At 52.3% G+C, this 19,955-nt stretch overlaps 5 protein-coding genes across 5 annotated transcripts; 2 read left to right on the top strand and 3 right to left on the bottom strand.

Annotated features, from left to right (window-relative positions):
• Nucleotides 1-6,087: 6,087 nt before the first annotated feature.
• IAR55_000292 (uncharacterized protein) lies at nt 6,088-8,944 on the bottom strand (the record flags this gene model as incomplete). The annotated part of the gene is made up of 20 exons (XM_066943428.1): nt 6,088-6,260; nt 6,324-6,377; nt 6,431-6,467; nt 6,549-6,620; nt 6,685-6,727; nt 6,828-6,840; nt 6,900-7,062; nt 7,115-7,132; nt 7,209-7,313; nt 7,377-7,499; nt 7,574-7,688; nt 7,760-7,890; nt 7,955-7,973; nt 8,039-8,058; nt 8,121-8,205; nt 8,270-8,368; nt 8,441-8,505; nt 8,569-8,601; nt 8,659-8,727; nt 8,798-8,944. The coding sequence occupies 20 exons, from the start codon at nt 8,942-8,944 to the stop codon at nt 6,088-6,090; spliced, it is 1,584 nt and encodes a 527-aa protein (XP_066805970.1).
• Nucleotides 8,945-9,826: 882 nt separating this feature from the next.
• On the top strand, nt 9,827-11,529 carry IAR55_000291 (uncharacterized protein; the record flags this gene model as incomplete). Its single annotated transcript, XM_066943427.1, has 8 exons — nt 9,827-9,865; nt 9,933-10,111; nt 10,195-10,274; nt 10,345-10,512; nt 10,576-10,749; nt 10,824-10,967; nt 11,045-11,222; nt 11,331-11,529. The coding sequence occupies 8 exons, from the start codon at nt 9,827-9,829 to the stop codon at nt 11,527-11,529; spliced, it is 1,161 nt and encodes a 386-aa protein (XP_066805969.1).
• A 349-nt stretch (nt 11,530-11,878) lies between these two features.
• IAR55_000290 (uncharacterized protein) lies at nt 11,879-13,468 on the top strand (the record flags this gene model as incomplete). The annotated part of the gene is made up of 5 exons (XM_066943426.1): nt 11,879-12,080; nt 12,173-12,210; nt 12,288-12,471; nt 12,569-13,323; nt 13,373-13,468. 5 exons carry the CDS (start codon nt 11,879-11,881, stop codon nt 13,466-13,468), a joined length of 1,275 nt encoding a protein of 424 aa, XP_066805968.1.
• Nucleotides 13,469-13,653: 185 nt separating this feature from the next.
• On the bottom strand, nt 13,654-15,739 carry IAR55_000289 (uncharacterized protein; the record flags this gene model as incomplete). The annotated part of the gene is made up of 11 exons (XM_066943425.1): nt 13,654-13,702; nt 13,756-13,779; nt 13,833-13,971; nt 14,040-14,093; nt 14,144-14,191; nt 14,251-14,280; nt 14,329-14,442; nt 14,503-14,594; nt 14,644-14,694; nt 14,779-14,999; nt 15,095-15,739. The coding sequence occupies 11 exons, from the start codon at nt 15,737-15,739 to the stop codon at nt 13,654-13,656; spliced, it is 1,467 nt and encodes a 488-aa protein (XP_066805967.1).
• Nucleotides 15,740-16,198: 459 nt separating this feature from the next.
• IAR55_000288 (uncharacterized protein) lies at nt 16,199-16,861 on the bottom strand (the record flags this gene model as incomplete). Its single annotated transcript, XM_066943424.1, has 2 exons — nt 16,199-16,271; nt 16,326-16,861. 2 exons carry the CDS (start codon nt 16,859-16,861, stop codon nt 16,199-16,201), a joined length of 609 nt encoding a protein of 202 aa, XP_066805966.1.
• Nucleotides 16,862-19,955: the final 3,094 nt, after the last annotated feature.

Below are 19,955 nucleotides of genomic sequence, written 5' to 3'. Positions count from 1 at the left end.
GCATAGACGGCCATATGTACAACTCAAGAAGATATCTACAGTTGAGAAGAGCTGGACGGGCCTTGTTCTCCCTCTCCATCAAACTCACCAGTAACCTCGTTCATTGGAATGCCAAGGAGACGTGTGATCCTACGAGCCTCAACGATGGCATAGTGACGGGTTGGACCGACGGTGTTTCGGGCGAACTCCATGTGATGGATCAGGCGAAGCCATAGCTCACCCTCATCGTAGCCCTCGTAACCCTCCCCTGCGCTCGCCTTGTGCGAGCAGGATTGGGAAAGGCAAGTGTAACACTTTGAATTCGGTGTTGGGGGACCCAAACACACGAAATTCCCTTTCCGGCACCTCTCGCAGGGCTTAGGTCGAGGGACGGCACTAGGATGATTCCTCTGCGTTCACAATTAGCTAAGTTCTCGCGAGATCGTGCATCGGTATCACATCGCTCACAAGAATAACATCCTCGCTCCTGTCCGTATTCTTCGGCTTTCGTGGTCTGCCGGGTGTCGATCGTGTGCCAGGAGTTGAGGAAGCTCTTCCTGGTCGTCGATGGGGAGTTTTCGGAGACTGGCGAGGAGGTAGATCATGCCCGTGAGGAGGTGGGGTTTCAGGCGCTGCCTTTCTCCAGGGGGCGTCTTCATCACCTTCGAAGCCGTCGGGGTCTACAATTTTATCAGCTGAGTGTCTAGAATTGATTCACTACGGTGCTCACCATTCTCGTTCTCCATGTTCCAGTCGTCTGGGTCTCGAATAACATCCTCGTCCCGGTCATCCTCGTCACCATCGTCCTCTGGACCTCTTTCGGACCTTTGATAGTAGTCAAGATCCATCTCTGACGGGATGTCCATGTTACTGGGCATCCATTCGTCCCCTTCTCGTGGGATGTCGTCTGGAGGAGAGGATAGGCTTGAACTACGGCGGGATCGAGATGTAGTTTCCTCCGGGGCGAGTGGAGTCGGTACGGTTGGTGTAGGAGAAGGAGTTGCTGCGATTGGAGGAGGAGGAAGGAGAAGTAGTCGTTGGGGGGTAGCGATGGTCTCCCTCGCCGGTGATGGTGATCGGGCTGTTCTCGCTAATCAGCGCTAAGTTCCGCACGTCTCAATTGGGTTCATTGCTTACATCTTGGGATATTGTACTGGTACGTACGAGGTCGTCGGGGTGCTGTAGCGCAGAAACTGGGTTTCGCGGCCGGGAATGTCGAGTCGGAGGATCCCCGGTCGAACGCTTGGCGTCGACAACGACCTCTGGGGTCGGGGGATGATAGGAGAGTAGGTGATCCTGGGGCTAAGGCGGGGGCGAGGTCTCGCCCTAGCCACAGGAGCAGGGGTTCGCGGTTCGGGAGATGAAGGCATCTCTGTGAACCGTCCGCCTGGTATGGCGTCAGCGTCGCTGAGTACCATTTTCTTTCATGATTAAGGTCTGGACAGCTCACCGTGGTTTTCCTCTCGCTCGCGACGTCCGTTCGTCGCCTCGTCATCGAAGTCGACACTGATATCGAGGTCTTCGGCGTCTAGGACCGCCTGAACCGCTCCTATCGGCTAACGTCAGCATATCATTATCTCGCTTTTCTTGACCCTCTGTTCTTTCGCGTCGATTATTGCTTCGTTTTCGACTGCCCATCGGCGCTCTACCTCGTCCTGCTCGCGCTTTCGCTCGCTGCTATCGATACAGGGGCTCGGCACTCACCTCGCCGTCCCATTACGCTCAACTGTCCACTGGCAGCTCGGATTCTCATGTTTGTTCCTGTCGTCCTGTCAGCATCTGCCACACACCGCGCGTATGGCGTGCTTCTCGACTTACGCCTGGAAGTGTTGTTTGAGCGAGGCATTTCGGGATGGATCTTGAATGTTGTGGGGTTGACAATGGTATTGAGGTGAGAGATGAAAAGCTACTGCCTTGAAAGTTGAGTTACGCTCTTGAGTCTTCACCTGTGTGGTACGATGCTGTTGAATTTCCCGTTTCTAGTACCGGCGGTTCCCCCTCCTTTCGGTATACACTGTCGCTTCTTATGCCCGTGCGCATTCGTCGAAATTCTCCTTGTCCTTGCGAGGTCCCCATATCCTACCGACTTACCCTCACTGTTCTCTCTATTCTCATCTCGCCGGAGCTCGATCATAAGGGGGGGCAGAGTGTCATGACGGCCATTCCGCCACGACCACGAATAAGCCATTATTACGTAAACCCTCTTGATATCTTCGACTTCTTCGATATCTTCGAGCACAACTCGATATACTCGCCGAAGACCGAGTTAAAGGGGGCTGCAGGTGAACGATAGAAACAGGAGGAAGTTGATCGATGTTCTACGCATCCTGGCGGATGGATCAGTGGAGATATATAGGTACATGGTCTTAGTTCTCGTTGTTCTAGTCTTTCTCTAGCGATTTCTCGATTGAAAGTCATACCTAGTACCTTGCTCATCGTTCAACGATATCACTGTGGTACCTCAGTCTATCTAGAACTGCTACGAGCCCTTCTAGATATCCGCGTCAAGTTCCTCGCCATCCTCGCTATCCTCGTTATCCTCGTTATCCTCGTTATCGTCGTTTCCTCATAGTATACTGTCTCGTTGTGTGATAGGGCTCATTGACTGAGGCCACATTGACCATCGTGACAATACCGTTTGCCTTCAATACCTGGCGTCGCACCCCCGTCGACTACCACCACTCCTCTACGAGGCTTCGCCAGCGCGCCACCATCGACTAACGCTTCGCCAGCGGTGCCTCACCCCACCCCGCCCTCCCTGGTCCTGTCAAGGGATGTTCCTCGCCCCTCGTCGCCGGCCTCGAGCCGCCCTCCAACGCCCGACTTTCCCCCTCCTCCCCTGCCCTTGCCACGGCACTCCCGCTCTCCCCCCTCGACCCCTTCCCTATCCCTTCCACGTACACTGGCCACGCCGACAGCTCACTCGCCGATCACCCACGACCTCGGTACACCACCTCGGCCAGTAGCCCAATGCGACACCGCCCGCGGGATGGCCGACCTCCTCCCACTCCCTGGCTCAATAAAGCACCTTCACCCCAGCCTCGTCCGCCCCTTTACCTCTTGTGTTGGACGGCTGGCCGCCCGGTACAACGATGATCCGACGGATGACAACCTCTTCAATATCTTGGCTGTGGTAAAGGTAGGTTTAGTCCCAGAGATGAGGAATGGTCATGGGGCAGTGGCGGACAGGCTTGCACGCTTCCCCGATGTGCCATGGCCCGCTGCTCACGGTCGTGGCCCAGCTGTCACAAGGAGTGTGGCCGTCCGTGCCAGGGAGCTTGTGGAGGGGGGCCTCGTTGGCAAAGCCGAAAGGACCCTCAACTCGGACGCGAAGGTTGCGCCAATCAATGAGGACACAATCGCCTCACTTGCCGTGAAGCATCCCGCCGGCACCGACAACCCCTTCCTTGCCCCCATCCGGGCCGACGTAGCGACCCCAACTACCCCGGAGGTCAACGACATCATGATCGCTATCAAGTCGTTCCGCCCTGACACCGCCCCCGGAGCCTCGGGCTGGTCGGTAAAACTCATATCTTTAGTGGCCGCCAATGACGACTTCCTGCGTTTCCTTACTTCCCTCACCTCGGACATTGCGGCTGGCCGCGCTGTAGGGAAGCACCTCCTCTGCGCCGCCCGCCTCACTCCCTCCTGAAGCCTGACGGAGGGATTCGCCCGATTGCGGTGGGTGAGATGTTCTATAGGCTTGCGGTGAAGGCAATCTTCACCTCCAACTTCGACCCCACCTTCCTCTCGCCCCACCAGTTTGGGGTCGGGAGCAAAGGCGGAGTCGAGAGCGTAGTCCATGCAGTACAGATGGCAGTAGACCGACACCCGACATTTCGCCGATTCACCCACCTTACCTCCTTGGACGCATCCAATGCCTTCAATGCCCTTCCGCGCCACGTACTCAACGTGGCCCTCCGCAAACACGCTCCGGCGCTCCTCAAGACAACCGCGTGGTCGTACAACGGCCCTTCTCCCCTGTACGTCTACGGAGGTGGAGACGTGGTTTGCCTCCAGTCCGCCCAAGGGGTTCGTCAGGGCGACCCGCTCGGCCCACTCCTCTTCTCCATTGGCATACGAGACACGGTAGACCAGCTGCAAGCACGCCTAGGGGAGGGATACCTCGTTCTAGCCTACCTTGATGACATCTTCATCTTAGGGGAAAACGATAACGCTCTAGCGACGGCGACGGACTTCTTCACCGAAGGCGGGTCCCCGCTGTCCCTTAACCTGGCCAAATGCAAACACCTCAGCCTCGACGATATCAGGCAGAATGGAGTGCAGCTCTTGGGTACCTGTGTCGGGTCGGTTACCTTCCGGCGCCACTTCCTTGAGGAGAAGGTAGAAAGCATCGGAGCGGGTTTACTTCGACTTCGCACACTCCCGGACCAACATGCCCTTCTCATCCTACGACAATCCATTCAACACAAGCTGCGCCACCTCCAACGGTCTCTCTCGTCCGACGACATCCCTGACGCCTGGGATAAGCTCGATAACATGCTGTGGACCGCCCTTGACCATCTCCGAGGGGCAGCACCGGCGGATGTCGAGCGAGACCGGACGATCCTCTCCCTGCCGCCGGTTATGGGGGGTGTAGGCTTGGCTTCTCACCGGGAGTACGCACCGTTGGCCTACCAGGCCGCTTCTTCGCTTGCTGTCCAATCCCTACTACCCCTTCTACCCGACCTTGACGAATCGACAATTCCGCTCTCCCAGCGCGAGCTATGCCGGGATGCCGCCATCAATACCCAGAAGACCCTCATGGCATCCCTCCCGCTACGCGATAGGCTGGCAATAGTAGAGTCGTCGTCCCAGCTTGGTCGGAAATGGCTGACGGCAATCCCGTCGGCCGCACGTTACACCATGTCCGACGCAGCGGTTCAGGCTGCACTCCACTACCGCACCCTGATGCCTGGTTACAGCGGGAAGTGCAGAAAGTGCCCAGAGCAGAATACACCTGGGCACGACGAGAACTGCATGTCCCGTCGACGCTTTGCCAAATCTCGACACGACGCCGTCAAGGCTCGGATGGCAGGGGCCTTAGCGTCCATCCCTGGCTCCACTGTGACGGTCGAGCCATACATCAATGATCACCTGAATCGACTCAATGATATCAAGGTGGTTCTAGACGATGCGGACCACCGCCTGGTCTTGAGTGAGGAATATGACCTCAAGATAGTCTCCCTGTACGCCCCGAGCCACCGGGAGGCGCTGGAGTCGAACGGTAGGACTAGGATCGACCGGGCGGAGGCAGAAAGGCGAGCGGCCGACGGACAGTGGACGGAGGACACTGAAGCCAGGGCCCTGAAGCTACTAGCACAGCAAGCCAGAAGAAAGGTGACGGGGCTGCCATCGGACGAGAGGGATAGGGTCGAGGGCACCAATTTGTTCATGCCTCTGGTGCTCTCAACCGGGGGGTTACTAGGCGCCGACACTATGGAGAAGCTACGAGAGTGGAAGAAGTGGAATATGCCCAAGGGCACCCACGGGGCAATGTTAGCCTCGATTTCCGTGGCCCTGGCAAAGGCCCGGGCCAAGACGTTCTTGTGCCGCGCCTAGGCCAGTACATTATAGTAGTCAGACATTGGGACCCGTATCAGATCGTCTCTGTCGCCTTTTGTACGCTTCCTCCGCCTTTGGCGCCCAGGCATGCATCTAGACTTTGGAAAATTAAGCTGTGTATCGCTCGGTTAGTACCAAGGTGGGGGACCACTTGGGAATCCCGGGTGCTGTAGTTTTTGTTTTGTTCCATGCATCCTTCTTTGTGCAATGGACTTGGTCATAGAAAATGTGAACGGTTGAACGAATTTGGGTCATGTTCAATCAGGAAAATTGATAGACAAGATAAGGGACAAAGAATTTGTCTAATGGCTGATCTATTCTCCGAGTATGGATTGTGTGGCGCGCGCCTTTGTTAGGGGAGACCTGAGCTGAAGAATGATTTGATTGATCGTTCAATTCGCTTTCATTGTAAGTGTAGGTCTGTGCATCTCCTGATAGTATTGTGTCTGTATAGGCCATTTCCCCCATCTATGGGCTCCATGCACTCTGATCATCTTCCGCGCCATGTTCTTCCTCGCATTTGACAGTTCATTTTTCTGTGGGTCATCGCACAAACGCCACATCCTTCTTATCGTCTTCTTCTTCAAACGACTCGTTTCTCGGACTGACATTGCCACTGTTTGTTTTATCTTCTTCATCCTTGGCCAATCCTGCCGCCAGGATCGCTAACCTCTTATCTCGATTGTGGAGATATCGGACGAGGAGGATGATGAAGACTTCAGGGAGGGTTGGGGATCAGCTCATACGCCTCGCGCAGGACGAGTACTCGTTTGACTCACTGAGAGAAATACACAAGGCAGAAGTGTACCATAGACCTTTGAATGCGCGAGGGTCTGACATTCTAACATTAGTTTTGAGGCGACACGCGGCCGAAGGGAAAACTTACAATCAACTTGTTTCCAGACGAAGTTTGGCACTATACTCTGTCACGGCCAATCCATCAGCACGTAACACATTTACCAATGCGCATCGACCACAAGACGGTAGAAGGAACAACCACTCACTTGCAAGACGAAGCTGGCATCATTGCTCATCGCAAGGATCAAGGCACGTTTCTCGGCGTCTGCACCGCAGATCTTTTCGCGGCTGAATGAGCATTTGCGTCTCCGGCTTCACGGGACGATGTTCACGGTCACTCACCTCGTTGATCCACGCAAAGTATAGTCCAGCAACGTTTCCTCCCCTGAATGGTGGCATGAGATCCACAGAGCAGGTCAGCGATTAACAGCGATTAATCTCAAGTCCGGTCGTGAAGGACGATGGGGAAAAGCAGTACCACTTACGCTCCGCTTAGATCTTATTAAAGAAGTGTAGGCACATCAGCTAAAGCAGGGAAAGACCTAGGGAGTACGCACAATACATGGCGAAATGAGCCTTCAGATCGCCCCAAAGCGGTATGTTGACCAGAACCAAGGCTGTCACCAGGGTGATGATGTTCGCGATCATGATGAAAGGCCATCTTCGGCCTTGGAAAACACCGTCGGACAACCAGCCTCCCATCCATCCGGCGACAATGCCCTGTGCAAGTTCGTCAGCTAAATCCAATGGGATTTATTCTGCTCGGACTCACCACGACAGTAATTGGCATCTATAAAAACGGTGACTTGGCTCAGTCATGCTCGTCCAAAGACCCGAATAGAAGATGATCAGAAATGCGTACTTACGACTAGGTGATTTCGTTCTGCCACACCTCGTTGAACAGGATTGTGTTTATCCTTGAGCCAGAACGCCATGATACCCGACATTTTGATCGAGTTGTTCCAAACCATCTAAATCATCCGTCAGCACCCCCATTTTACTATCATGAATGGTTGAGTCCTTGCAGTACTCACATACATCAGCGGCAAAAGATAGAATTGCCAACCTTTTGCGTAGCCAAGTACTCTCTTCCACGTCAAGGGCTTTTGCGGTGCTCGACCAACAGATTCCATCCGAGCTCTGCACAGGTTCAGATCCTACTCCGTAGGGTGGATTCAGCTGCCTGCGCCGGCTCGGCTGATACAGTATACTGGCAGGTTGAAAAGCTTACATCTTGGGAAAGCCAGAATGTAGGCTTTTCCTGTGAGTGACCAGGTACCGCAGGAAGGAAGATCAGACCGAGCATGGCGATCGGGAGGGTGATCACCGCGTCGATGATGAACAGCCTGTCGGCATCGCAAGTCAGTACTGTGCTGGATCATTCTCGCAATAAAAGCGGAGTGATTGACCAACGCACCATCTCCACCCTGCAAGGTTATGGTGTCCGTCGAGGTTGGTGTAGGCTGCAGCTTGAAGGATCGAAGAGAAGAGTGTACCCAAGCCGGCGGAAGTACCGAGTAGGGAAGCACGTTTGGCAAGCTCGTTGGGCTGTGAGACCCATCAGTCATCGGTCCAGAGGCCCGGGCACAAACGGGCTAGCTGCCAGACGTACCTTGTAGTACGATCCAAGACTACAGTAGTGTGGCGGATTCAGTCAGTACACTGCCACGTTTTGAGGTAGCTCTCTAATACTTACATCCAATGAAGAGCGGGATACTGACGGACATGAGCCAGTCAGTCCAACTCTCCCGATGTCGTGACGATCGACAACCACATACCATTCCACTCTCCGCCAAACCCACAAAGAACCGTAAAGCATACAATTGATGATAATTGGACACTCGATAAGTCAACAACGTACAACTGTCGTACAGTAGGAAATCAGATGCTGGCGGGTCGGCCGGGCAGGAGTAGAATAAGTACTGACAGGCCCCATACACCTTCCAGGAAAGGCAGCCAGATCCGCGGGGATACTTTCAATAACACCATGTTCGATGGGATCTGACCGATACAATAGCCAACAGTCCTGCAGTGCACATCAACCAGTCAGCGTCATAAATGTATTTTGTGACGACGGCCAAAATTCTCTGTAACTCACCACATAGTCGTGGCGGTCGTCAATTGGTTCTGATACATGTTCAAATCCTCCTTCATTCCAGAAACCTGTTTGGACATGCATCTCCATGAGACGCTGATGTGCCACATCGAACATTCGGGTTCACTCACAAAGGCTGTGGACAGGTTCTCTTGGTCCAGGTTCTGTAGCAAAAACCATTAGTAAAAGTCTTACAAAAACAGCGGGGGAATCGAAAGTACCTTTACAAACCATCCTAAACAGCCGAACACGAGAAGAACAGCATCGAGTTTGAAGAGCAATTTTCGCTCCTGAATACGCATCATGGATTGATCAGCAATCCATTCGCCTCGGGGCACTTTTCTTGTGGACGACACTCACCTCAGGCGGGGCATCGAAAGTGTCCCATATACGACCTTTCCACGAAGCCTTTGGTGGCGCCTGAAATTGCTGTGGAACGTCTAGCTTCTGACCTTGCAGTACCACTGTATCTTCGTAGCCACGACTGGTGGTCTTTTCGTTCGACATGCTGCTTGAGGTAGTGACCTACGTACTGGGTTCTGGCTATTGACAGTCTGAAAGAGTTTTTCCCGTCTCTCTTATATAGGTATAGGTCAGAGGGTGAAAATCTGTAACACCGATCGGCGATGTTCCAGTACATGGAACGTTACAGCAGCTATATCGAGATGGCCAATGACTGTACAAACAGTAGCGCTACCCAGATGGCCAATGACTGTACAGAAGGTGATGCTCTTTCTTGCTTCGAAAGCTCGGTGATTCACCCATTTGAATTCATGCCACCTGATCACGCCTTGGGCACGTTATCATCACTACTCCTTCATGGGTAGCAACGTTTGAGTGCGAGGACATAATGTGAATGACCAATCATGAACATCGGTCAATACCAATTATAGAACAGAAATGAGTCTTGGCTGGTCCACACTTTGACGTCGGAACAATTGTTGGATGATGCAATCATGCATAACTTATATAGGCATCTAGTTTGACTTGCTTCGCATCGGGACTACACACGCCATACCTGTCTAAATCACAACGAGTACTGTAAATGTGTCGTTTGGCAATCCGTCCCAGTTCAGATCAGAATTCAATCGAGTTTCCCTGGATGTTATCAGATCACGTCAGTCAGTTCACATTCACATTCCATCGTCGGTGGACGAAGGTACATCGGAGATCACATCTACGGTACGATGTTGCGATACCACTATTACGGTACGTCTAACCCGAAGAAACCGATGCATACACGCATGAGTTCCTCCGAGGGACTCTAGCGTCTTAGTCCTCTTACAGTGTTCTTCGTGATCGATCGATCTGCTTTTGTGGTTGCAAAAGATGTTTAGCACACCCAACCCTTCGTGGTGAAAAGAACAATCACTGCGAAACAAGACGAAGATGGCTTCGAAACCTGTCAGCATCGCTGATCTGGAACAAGTAAGTGTGAACCAGATTGTCGGAGATGACTCAGAGAAAGCACTGGTGAGCTCACTACTCTGTCTAGCTCGCGTTGGAGAAACTTCCAAAATCCGTCAGGGAATACTATGCAGGCGGGGCAGAGGATGAGATCACGTTGCGAGAGAACATCACCTCTCTGCAGAGATATCGTGTTGTCCCTCGATATCTCGTAGATGTAGGTCAGGACAAACTAGACGTTCGCAGTAGACCCATATGGGGCAAAAGGTGATCCTGGAATCTCTCTATGCAGCCTGTTACCGTCAAGGCACTATTCGCTGACTGACTTGCCATGATTGGACGGATGATAGACAGAATGTCCCTTTCGCTGTTGGTCCTTCGGCGTTTCACAAGCTGGCAGGATACGACGGAGAGCTCGATGTTGCCAGAGGTGTGTGGCATACAATTCCGGACTGAACCAAGGTGGAAGACTGACGAGTTCAACACATCTCGTTGTATAGCCGCTGCCAAAAGAGGTATCTCGATGGGCCTATCGTCCTCTTCCACGTCGAGTCTCGAAGACGTCATCGATGCAGGGAAACAAGCTCAGAATCAGATCAACGGGAACGATCGAGAACGCAGAGAATACGACTTGATGGATAGCGATTGGTGGCAACAGCTTTATGTTTGTAAGATCACATATGGCTCTACTTTAAAATGACAATGCTCAATGGTGATTAACGTACGATCAGCCAACGTCCGGTCTGATACCGCGGAATTCATCAAACGATCCGAAGATGCAGGTTATACAGCTTTGTTGATAACCGTCGACAGACCTTATCTCGGACGTAGACTCAGTCATCTGAGAGAAAGGTTCCAATTGCCTCCACATCTTCGTCGAGCTACAGGAGACAAAATGGCTCAGGGTGAGTAGAGCCATCAGGCGCAAGCGCCAAAGAAGTGCTGGTGTGTCTGTACAGCTAACGCGTTTGTGATGCAGACCCCTCGATGCATTGGGACGAGCTGATACCGTGGTTGAGATCCGTGACGAAGATGAAGATCTTGGTCAAGGGTATCCTCCATCCAGAAGATGCCCTCTTGGCGGTCAAACACGGCTTGGATGGCGTGGTGGTATCGAATCATGGTAAGCTGACCCAGTGTCTCCGTCAGAGCGATATGATCATATAAGGTCGGACAGGGGTACTGACTCAGCGATTGCAGGCGGAAGACAGCTTGATGCCGCTCCTGCCAGTATCGACGCTCTCCCCGCGATAGCAGACGCGATCCAAGGTCGGATACCCATCTTCTTCGACGGGGGAGTGAGGAAGGGTATCGATGTGTATAGAGCTCTGGCATTAGGAGCAGATGTGGTCTTACTTGGCCGTGCCATACTTTGGGGGTGAGTCATAAAGCTTCGACCGTCGCTATCGTTCCTGCTTCTGATAATCGAATGATGGTACGATCACTGAGGCTGATTGGGTCGGCGCGCGTGCGCTCGGCATCGCAGTCTCGCTGTTAGTGGTGAAGAAGGAGTCGGTCTGGTCTTAGACATCATCGCCGAAGAGTTCAGATTGGTGATGGCTCTCGCCGGTGTGACCGACATCAGTCATATCAAAAGGTCCACATTGGCGCTCGTGAACCCGTGGCAGGCGGGGTTGAATCAGCTAGAAGATCCCAGTTGGGAGAGTCAACGTCCGTGGATCTGAAACCACACCGTAGAGACACGGCCGACGAAGCCGTTTCCTAAGACGAAATTCTATATCTATCACGAGTAGGGTAACAGATGCATGCTTGACTCCAGTTGAGATGGACTCCCCCCCCCCCCTCCCCCAATGAGATCATTGAGAGAAGACGGATGGACTCCGGGTTGGTTTTGTTCGTGGTCTCTTCGGTCTTTCGGATACCGGCACCCGGCACCCGGTTCTAGTTACCCGGACATGCCGAGAGAAACAAGTCAAACCCATCCACACCCATTTGTGTTGTTTCTTCACAGACAATCAATCAATTCTTCATCATCCGGTCAGCTCTGATCAACAATCGACAAGAGAAGGGACCATGTCCTCGCCTACCCCGTTGACCACCTTGAAGCCTTCTGGTAAAGCATCGCTAGACGAACTCCTCAGAGTGACCGTGGAGAGACGTCATGTGCCTGCGGTTTTCTACGGCGCGACCAATGCCAAAGAGGAGATATACTTTAACCAGCTCGGAGAGAAAGTGTTTGGGGAACCTTCATCGGGTCAGATAGACGAGAACACCAGTGAGCTGACTTGAACGAAAGTTGATGAAAGCGCAGTGCAGTGCAGTGCAGTGCAGTGCAGTGAGTGATGCTGATACGATTGTCGTCGTCAGCGACCGAATGCTATTCCCAATCAAAGTTGATCACTTGTGTAAGTCGCTCTGTCTCATTTCGACCTGACGTTCAAGCGATGATGAGCTAGTCTGACCTGTTTTGACCATCATACAGATCGCAGCATTACAGCTGGTGGACAGGAAGCTTGTCTCTCTGGACAGTGTGAAAGATGTGGAGAAATACCTTCCTGAGATCGGCGAGTTGCAAGTGATCAAGGGGTATGATGAGGACGACAAGCCTATATTGGTTCCTCCCAAGAACAAGATCACCTTGAGGAATCTCATGACTCATACAGCCGGTCAGTGTCTCAGTCCCAACTGCCTGCCCCACAGACCCCTCATCGCCCTCGTCTCATCTGGTGCTTGATATCGAGCGTTACTGACCGGCTGAACTAGGCTTCACATACATGTTTGGTCCCAACATCCTCTCAAAATGGCACGAGCAAAACCCTCGTCCATCGCTTTTTGACCCTAAAGCCGATATCGATTCACTTTGCACCCCGTTCATCTACGAACCAGGCACCTCTTGGACCTACAGCACGTCCATCGACTTGGTTGGGAAGTTGGTCGAGAGAGTATCTGGACTGGATCTCGAAGAATATTTCCAGAAGAACCTCTTTGAACCCTGTGGAATCACCACGATCACATTCTATCCTACCGACGCCATCAAGAAGCATAAGATGGCAGTCTGTTATAGAGACTCGGAAGGCAATGTCAAACCCATACCGGGAGGAGGCTTCGGAATGGGCCGGCCACAAGATATCGACAGAGTCGCGAAAAATCTGTTATCTGGTGGTGGAGGTTTATTCGGAACCCAGAGAGATTATCTCACTTTCCTTCGACATCTGCTTCAATGTGATCCCAATAGTCCTCATCGATCTTCAAACCCTCTCATATCGCCAGAGTCTTGGGAGGAGCTCTTCAAACCTTCAATCCCGGTAGGAGAGAGATACGACGGCGTGCAAAGAATCATCGATCAGGTCGGCAAAGCAGCTTATATACATCCCGAGCCGACAGAAGAAACGGTCAATCATTCTGTGGGCTTCCTCTTGACCTTGGAGGATTTCACAGGTGGCAGGAAGGCTGGGAGTGGATGCTGGTCGGGCGCAGCAAAGACGCAATTCTGGATTGACCCCAAAACAGGTATAGCAGTGAGTCTTGACGGCGTATGATTTTGCAACTTTGCTGACGAGCCTGCAGGCTATATGCGGAACACAATTGTTGGCCCCTTCCCCAGATCCGTGGTACGCGTCGTACGTGGAATACGAAAGAGCGTTGTATGCTGCTTTGAGCTGAACCGATCGCATCTTGTAAGAAGTCATGTATACCTGAGATGATCCGAAGTCCTTTCCATCATAAGCAGCGACCGCCGGTTTATGAGTGGCCTCAGAGAAGACCTATTCACGAACATGACATATCCAATGAGAATTTGACCTGAGGAACTGTACTCTTTTGCATGTGTTGGGTTACACGTCCAGTATCTAGTAAGGTCGCGGAGCAGCGCCAGTCTCGTCTTTCGAATCGTACGAACTAGTAGGAGTGATATGAGCTTGACGCCATGCTTCGGGACAGTCCGAACTTACGTATCGATAGGTCCAAGGAGCAGTCTACAACAAGAAACGTTAGCGAAGTGGGAGTGCGATATACGCTGATGACTCACTTCATCAGCCACATCTCTGGGCTGAGGTCTTCTCCAGTCTTGACTTTCATTTGCTCTTGCTCATACTCGAAATCCATAGTTTGGTCGATGAGCGATCCAACCGTGGGGTGATCGTCTAGTGACGACAAGAACTTCTGGGCTGTGTAGTCAATGTATCCAGTCAGCGCTGTCCAATCTCAGGAATCAGGGTGATGGTGTTCGACTCACCGCTCTTGTCGTTACCAACTTGGGACAGCTGGTAAGACACCGCGTCGGGTCCGTCTACAGGTTCCATCAGCCGTCTGTCCCGACTCTGCGGGCATATCACTCACATCGGCTTCGCTGGAGTTCATTCTTCGCATTCGCGATGACTTGGACGACTGCGCAGGACAATCAGCGACACTATGTTGACCCGGCCCCTTTGAAGATCCCAGCTTACTCTTGTCGCTAGGTTCTCCGGCGGGCGCTCCTGAGCAAAGATGTCAGCTTTGGGATCGAAGAGACGACCATGACTCACCATCAGTGATGGCGATAATGAGGAGAGGCTTCTGCAGAGCGTTAGACCTGGCGGGGCCCAGGAGAAGAGGCTGAAGAATCTTCTGGTCAAGCGAAGTACCAAGGGGAGTTAGACCTGCGATGAGGTCAGAACTGCACACCTCAAAGTAAGGTTTCAGGCAAGACAGCAACTCACCGCTAAACTTGACCTGGCCCACAAGCTGTAAAGCCGCCTGCTCGTTGTTGATGTTATTACCTTGGATCTGGGAGTTGAGGAATCGCACTTGGCTGAGAGGGCGTGAGCACGGGGGAGTAGAGCAGAATATGAATAACACACATTCCATCATGATCGAAGAGAGAACATGCAAAGGCAATCTTACTTAGAATCCTGTCATGGAGGTCAGCTTCACGGTCAATGCTGAGATGCTGAGAGAAGCAGGGTCAAATGGACGGTCGCAACGACCACACGTACATCTTGAGATCCTCGATTCTCTCTCCGTTCTGCTCAAATGCCATACTTCCCGAGTCATCGATGAGGACGACCACGTCGAAGAGGGAAATCTTGACAAGATCAGAGGCGAGTTCAACGGGCAGTTTCCAGTTGCTAGCGAGTTGCTGCAATGCGCCAGACTGGACGACACGCTGAGCGATGGGGTCGAGAGATTGAGGAGGGTAGAATGCTTCGAGGTGTTGCTATGGGAGAGACATGAATGTCAGCAATGGTGAGACACAATGGTCACGGTATGACAAGATGCATCGTGATTTGGGACTGTATGAGCACCACTCACATCTCGGACACATTGACTCAGCAATTGAGTTACATACTGCGCATTCACACCGCCACCGCCTCCGGGAGCAGCGCCGGGCGTCTGACCGTATGCACCAGCTGCAGCCCCGTACTGCTGCTGTTGGCCGTATCCTCCAGGCGCACCGGGCTGCTGACCGTAAGGAGTCTGTTGTTGCCCATAAGGAGTCTGCTGTTGTCCATAAGAAGCCTGTTGTGGGCCGTACGGAGACGATTGTTGGCCGTACGCAGATTGCTGTTGGCCGTAGGGAGGTTGCTGAGGCGACTGGCCATATGGAGTCTGCCCTGATTGACCATAGGAGGAAGTCTGTTGACCGTAACCACCAGCGGTGGGTCTACCGCCGGGCACTGGTGGAGCGCCGTAGGGGGTTTGAGATTGCTGTTGCCCGTATTGTCCTGGTGCTGGTGACTGCCCATACTGAGAAGGGGGAGCACCGTATTGCCCAGGCTGAGACGTAGGTGCTGCATACTGAGCAGATTGGGAAGGGGGAGCACCGTAAGGAGAAGAAGCTTGAGCCACGCCGTAGCCGCCCTGTGCGCCGTAAGAAGCGCCGGGTGGTCTGTTGGACATGAGTCCAGCTGCTCCGGCCATAGCGTTCGCTTGAGCTAGCTTGGATGCGAATCCCATTGTTGTGGTGGTTTGGTGGTAGTGGTGGTGGTGGTGGTGGTGGTGGTGGCGGCGAGTGTCTCTTTATGATTAGGTGAGCAGGAATGTTCGACAGATATGTTGTTGACGCATTAGAGGATAGGTAGATGTTGGATGTGATTGAGGCTGTGTGACGTGATTGTGGCATGTCCCTCCTCATCATCATCATCATCTCCCGGTTTGCAATCAGCTGCGTGCCTGATTTCATTCAGGAGGGCCACACACAGCCTTGGCGTTTCCTACACGCCTGTCAGGAATAGCTTGTCTATGCAATGCATGGACGATGGCATCGATGGATGACAGAGGACAATTCTGTTCAAGGCGGCATTCCTACAGAACTCTACACGATCTAGACTCAGCCCTGATGCGATGGATCGGACGCGCCAAGTCTTTTCTAGTCAGCATCGTGGTGGACAGGACCTTTGGCGCCTGGCGCCCAGTTTACGATTCTGACTCTTCCCCTTGGAACGAGTATGCCTTGACGTGTTTCCATGGTCCTCCAAGGTACTCCCACCTGCGTGAGGGATAAGCATCTATCGTTTGTCAGTGGATTGGCCCCAATACTCACAACTCAAATCCCGTAGCTCTTCCAATATGTTGACCTTCTTTCTGCCCGTCCTTCTTCATGCGTTCAAACACCTCCTTGACCTCCGTCAAGCACTGTTCCACCTCGTCATCTCCACTCGCCTTATTGAGCACAGTGACATGCGGTCTCTTCATCGTCTGCAGATCCTGATTCGTCAACTTGTCCCTATCCTCCTTGATCCCCCTCTTCAGATCCGACAAGAGATGAGCCCGAAGCGTCTCTGTCGTGTTCGAAGGTCTTTCCCTCAATCGGAGATATACACCGCGATTCCCCATCTTCTCAGGTTCACCAATGAACACGTCCCATCCCTTCCGTTCCTTACAGATCGCATCCAGCTTCTGCTCGAGTTCGTCAAATCGGTGGACGGGGATCGCATGGAACAGCGTCACGTGTGCCGTGAGGAAGTTGCGACGGGGAGGAAAGTACCTCGATCGGAGATCCGTCAGTAATTTGTGTGTCGCTTTGTCCAGTCTCAAAGTCAGGATGAGTGGACTTTGGGGGGATATCGTGCTTGGCATGCTGGTGGTCGGATAGCTTCAGGTCGATATCAGATACAATACTTATCAAGACGACCAAGATAGTGTATGAATGCCCAATATAGCTCAGTTGAAAAAAGTCAGTCACCCTCATTACATCATGACACGCGCGCGAAAGCGTGAAAAGCGTCCCTGATCGACAGCGGTTGGAGTGAATCGGGTCCCTCGACGACGTTGAAGTCTATAGCAGGATGTGTCTTGCAGTTCCCATCGTAGGGCAAGTCAACCTGTCGACTGTCCTCAGGACTCTCCTTCAGATAGACTTGCCATTAATATGAAGCAATCGCAAGACAGACATACAAGTCGCGCTCCGATCGTATTTTAGATCAGCTGGTGAAACGCTGGCATTCTGAAGCAGGTCGGCACGGCTGACGGGCAGTCAATGACGAGTGTGACCTATATCTACTTCCATAGCAATCAATGATGTGGCCTCGGATGCTGGAACAGCTGACATTGAAAAGGAGGCATTTCATGGTTTCCTTGTTGGGGCACTGGTCGCAAACGTCCACGTCCCTTCCGAGTCTTCCCGGTTGTAGCCATTTCTTTCGCAATGAGCAGCCAAGCAGAGCAATGTCACACGACGCACATGTATAGAACTAGGACCATGTATGTACAGTATCCTACCCAGATTGCGAACGGCCGCTTTACATCATCACAACGACTTTGAGATTCATTCGGAGCAGCTAACAGTGCTTGTGCTTCGACGGAAAACCGGCTCATTCACTGTCAGATCCTGATACGCTCGCCCTGTATTACGGGACCGGTAACCGAGTGTTCACGGCCAACGAAAGCATGAAACGAGGTTATACGAGGACGAATGATTGACTCGGACTGTCCTACGGCCAGGAACAAACTGCAACATACATATGACGGTCAAAGTCTCTTCTGCCGTACTGTTTGTGCCTTCGATTTGGGTCTGGACAACAGATACACACCGGGTGGCAACAAGCACTTCCGTTATGTTCTTTCAATGGGTGCCGTATTCTCAATCTACGCCGGATTCTACTACTGGTCACCTAAGATCTTTGGTAAGTCATACAACGAACGACTAGCACAAATCCACTTCTGGACGCTATTCAGGAGACATTGATGATCGACTGTGGGGCGACATCCCACTCCGTTGAGTAGTGCTCCACATTGCAAGAAACGAGATAACTAACGAACGCAATCTTCTCGATCCGAGTGATCACTACCGGCCAGACAGCATTCCAGCATGAGGGTACGCATTCAGATGCAGAGAGCGAGGAAGGGGATAGTGATCTTTCGGTCCCCGGTATGGTAGATGCTTTATCGGATGGGCAGCGTGTCTGTCCCCGCAAGCTGTTGGTGGTTGACTTTGCCGGCTGACTCCTTGCTTGGGATGTGCTCGGTGGATCTGAAATCTGGATCAAGCAGATATAAAACCCGGACCTGATGAAGAACTGTCAACACTATTTTCTCGACCACTCTCCCATTCACCCGTTTCCTCTTTCCTCTTTCGATCTTCTCTCTATCCCTCCGGCACGATACCACTTGAACTATCGCCTGACATAGCTAGTGTATAAATCGTCTCTCTCGCTACGTCCCTTGCCTTTGCTAAGTTACCTTTGCATCTGCCGCGACGTTCATCGGCTGGGCTGTACGAAGAATCACAATCATGATGTCATCGGGGGATACGGTGTCCAACCCGCCGATTGTTCAATGAGTCACAGGTCACCAGTCTCAGCCCGGCGCCACAGAGGATACATGCTCTACGGGAGGCACATACTAACTGAGAGGTGAACACGACTTACTGTATCAGGCAAGGTGTACCGATTACGCCTACAGTCTCTCGAATTACCTGTCCAGCGGGCTGTGCCTCTGCTCCAACACGCCTCAGGCTGAGAATACATACATAGATTCTCAAGACAACACCAGAATTTGCGCCGCCAATATTTGGACTGTAAGTGGTTTTTCCTGGTCTCTCAGAGTGTCAAAGTGGAAGACGAAGGTAGGGATAATTCTATTGTCCCACTTTGTCTGTACTATATTGTAACTTATTGGACTCAGATGTCGGAGCTGACAAAGCGGTTGTTCTAACCTGACCTGGTCTTCTCATCACCTTGTCCAATGTCACCCCTACGTTTAACTTCATCTCCTGTTCCATCAACCCCGTCCCTGTCAACCCCTTCTTCACGACCACCACCAATGTGGGCGACTGTTCCTCCACCTGTGCCGGTTATCTGTATTTTGAATACATCCCCCGGACCGACACGCAGGATTTGCAATGTATCTGCACTCAGAAGTACATGTCCGGAGGTACCGACGAGACCCGTGGACCGGACGCCTTGTACGGGTATCAACATACCGCAGAGTTCTCGTGTAATGGCACAGAGACGATTGAAGGGACAATTGGCTTTCGAACTGGCGGAACAGGTCAAATAGCTCTGCTCCATGAGCACGACCGCTTGTGTGGTTCCTATTTCCGAAAACGCTTATGAGGGGAGTCGGTATCAGCCTGGCTACTCCTTATCCATTTGAGCTTGACTCATAGCTCATCATCTGATCATGTCCATAGTGCGTTGACACGCGAGCCGAACTCGAATTTTGGTCGGTTGTCTGCATGGCACTTTCAACGATCATGCCAACATAGCCACCGTTGGTGTGAGTTGAGTGAATTTGCACATGTCTTCATGCGTGATACGCTTCTGACCCAGTCACTGCTCCTTCTCAGCCGCTCGGGTCTTCCCGGTGTATCGCTCGGGGACACCACATGCTTGTTCGGGAATTGTGAGATCTCCAGCTGTCAGAAAGGATTCCACCCCTCATCGACGGCGCTTGTCTCCGACCTTGAACACATTCCTGTCATAGTCGCTTTTCCTTCTTGCGTATTCCTTTTTGGGTTCTCTTGTCCTGTCGTCCCTGGTCTATATTTGACATTACTCGGCTCTCATGGACGATTGTCTCGTAGGCTAATCATGCATCAGTCGTCAAGGGAAAACATACGCGTCCATCGGCTCAGGACAACGGTGCCTGGGAGATATGATCTTAATCAGACGCGACTTATCAAAGATAATTAATTGCCTCGGCACCGTTTTGCACTGCAACATCACATGAG

Source organism: Kwoniella newhampshirensis, chromosome 1 (genome assembly GCF_039105145.1).
Source record: "Kwoniella newhampshirensis strain CBS 13917 chromosome 1, whole genome shotgun sequence".
NCBI lineage: Eukaryota > Fungi > Basidiomycota > Tremellomycetes > Tremellales > Cryptococcaceae > Kwoniella > Kwoniella newhampshirensis.
This window is presented reverse-complemented; position numbering and strand designations above follow the sequence as displayed.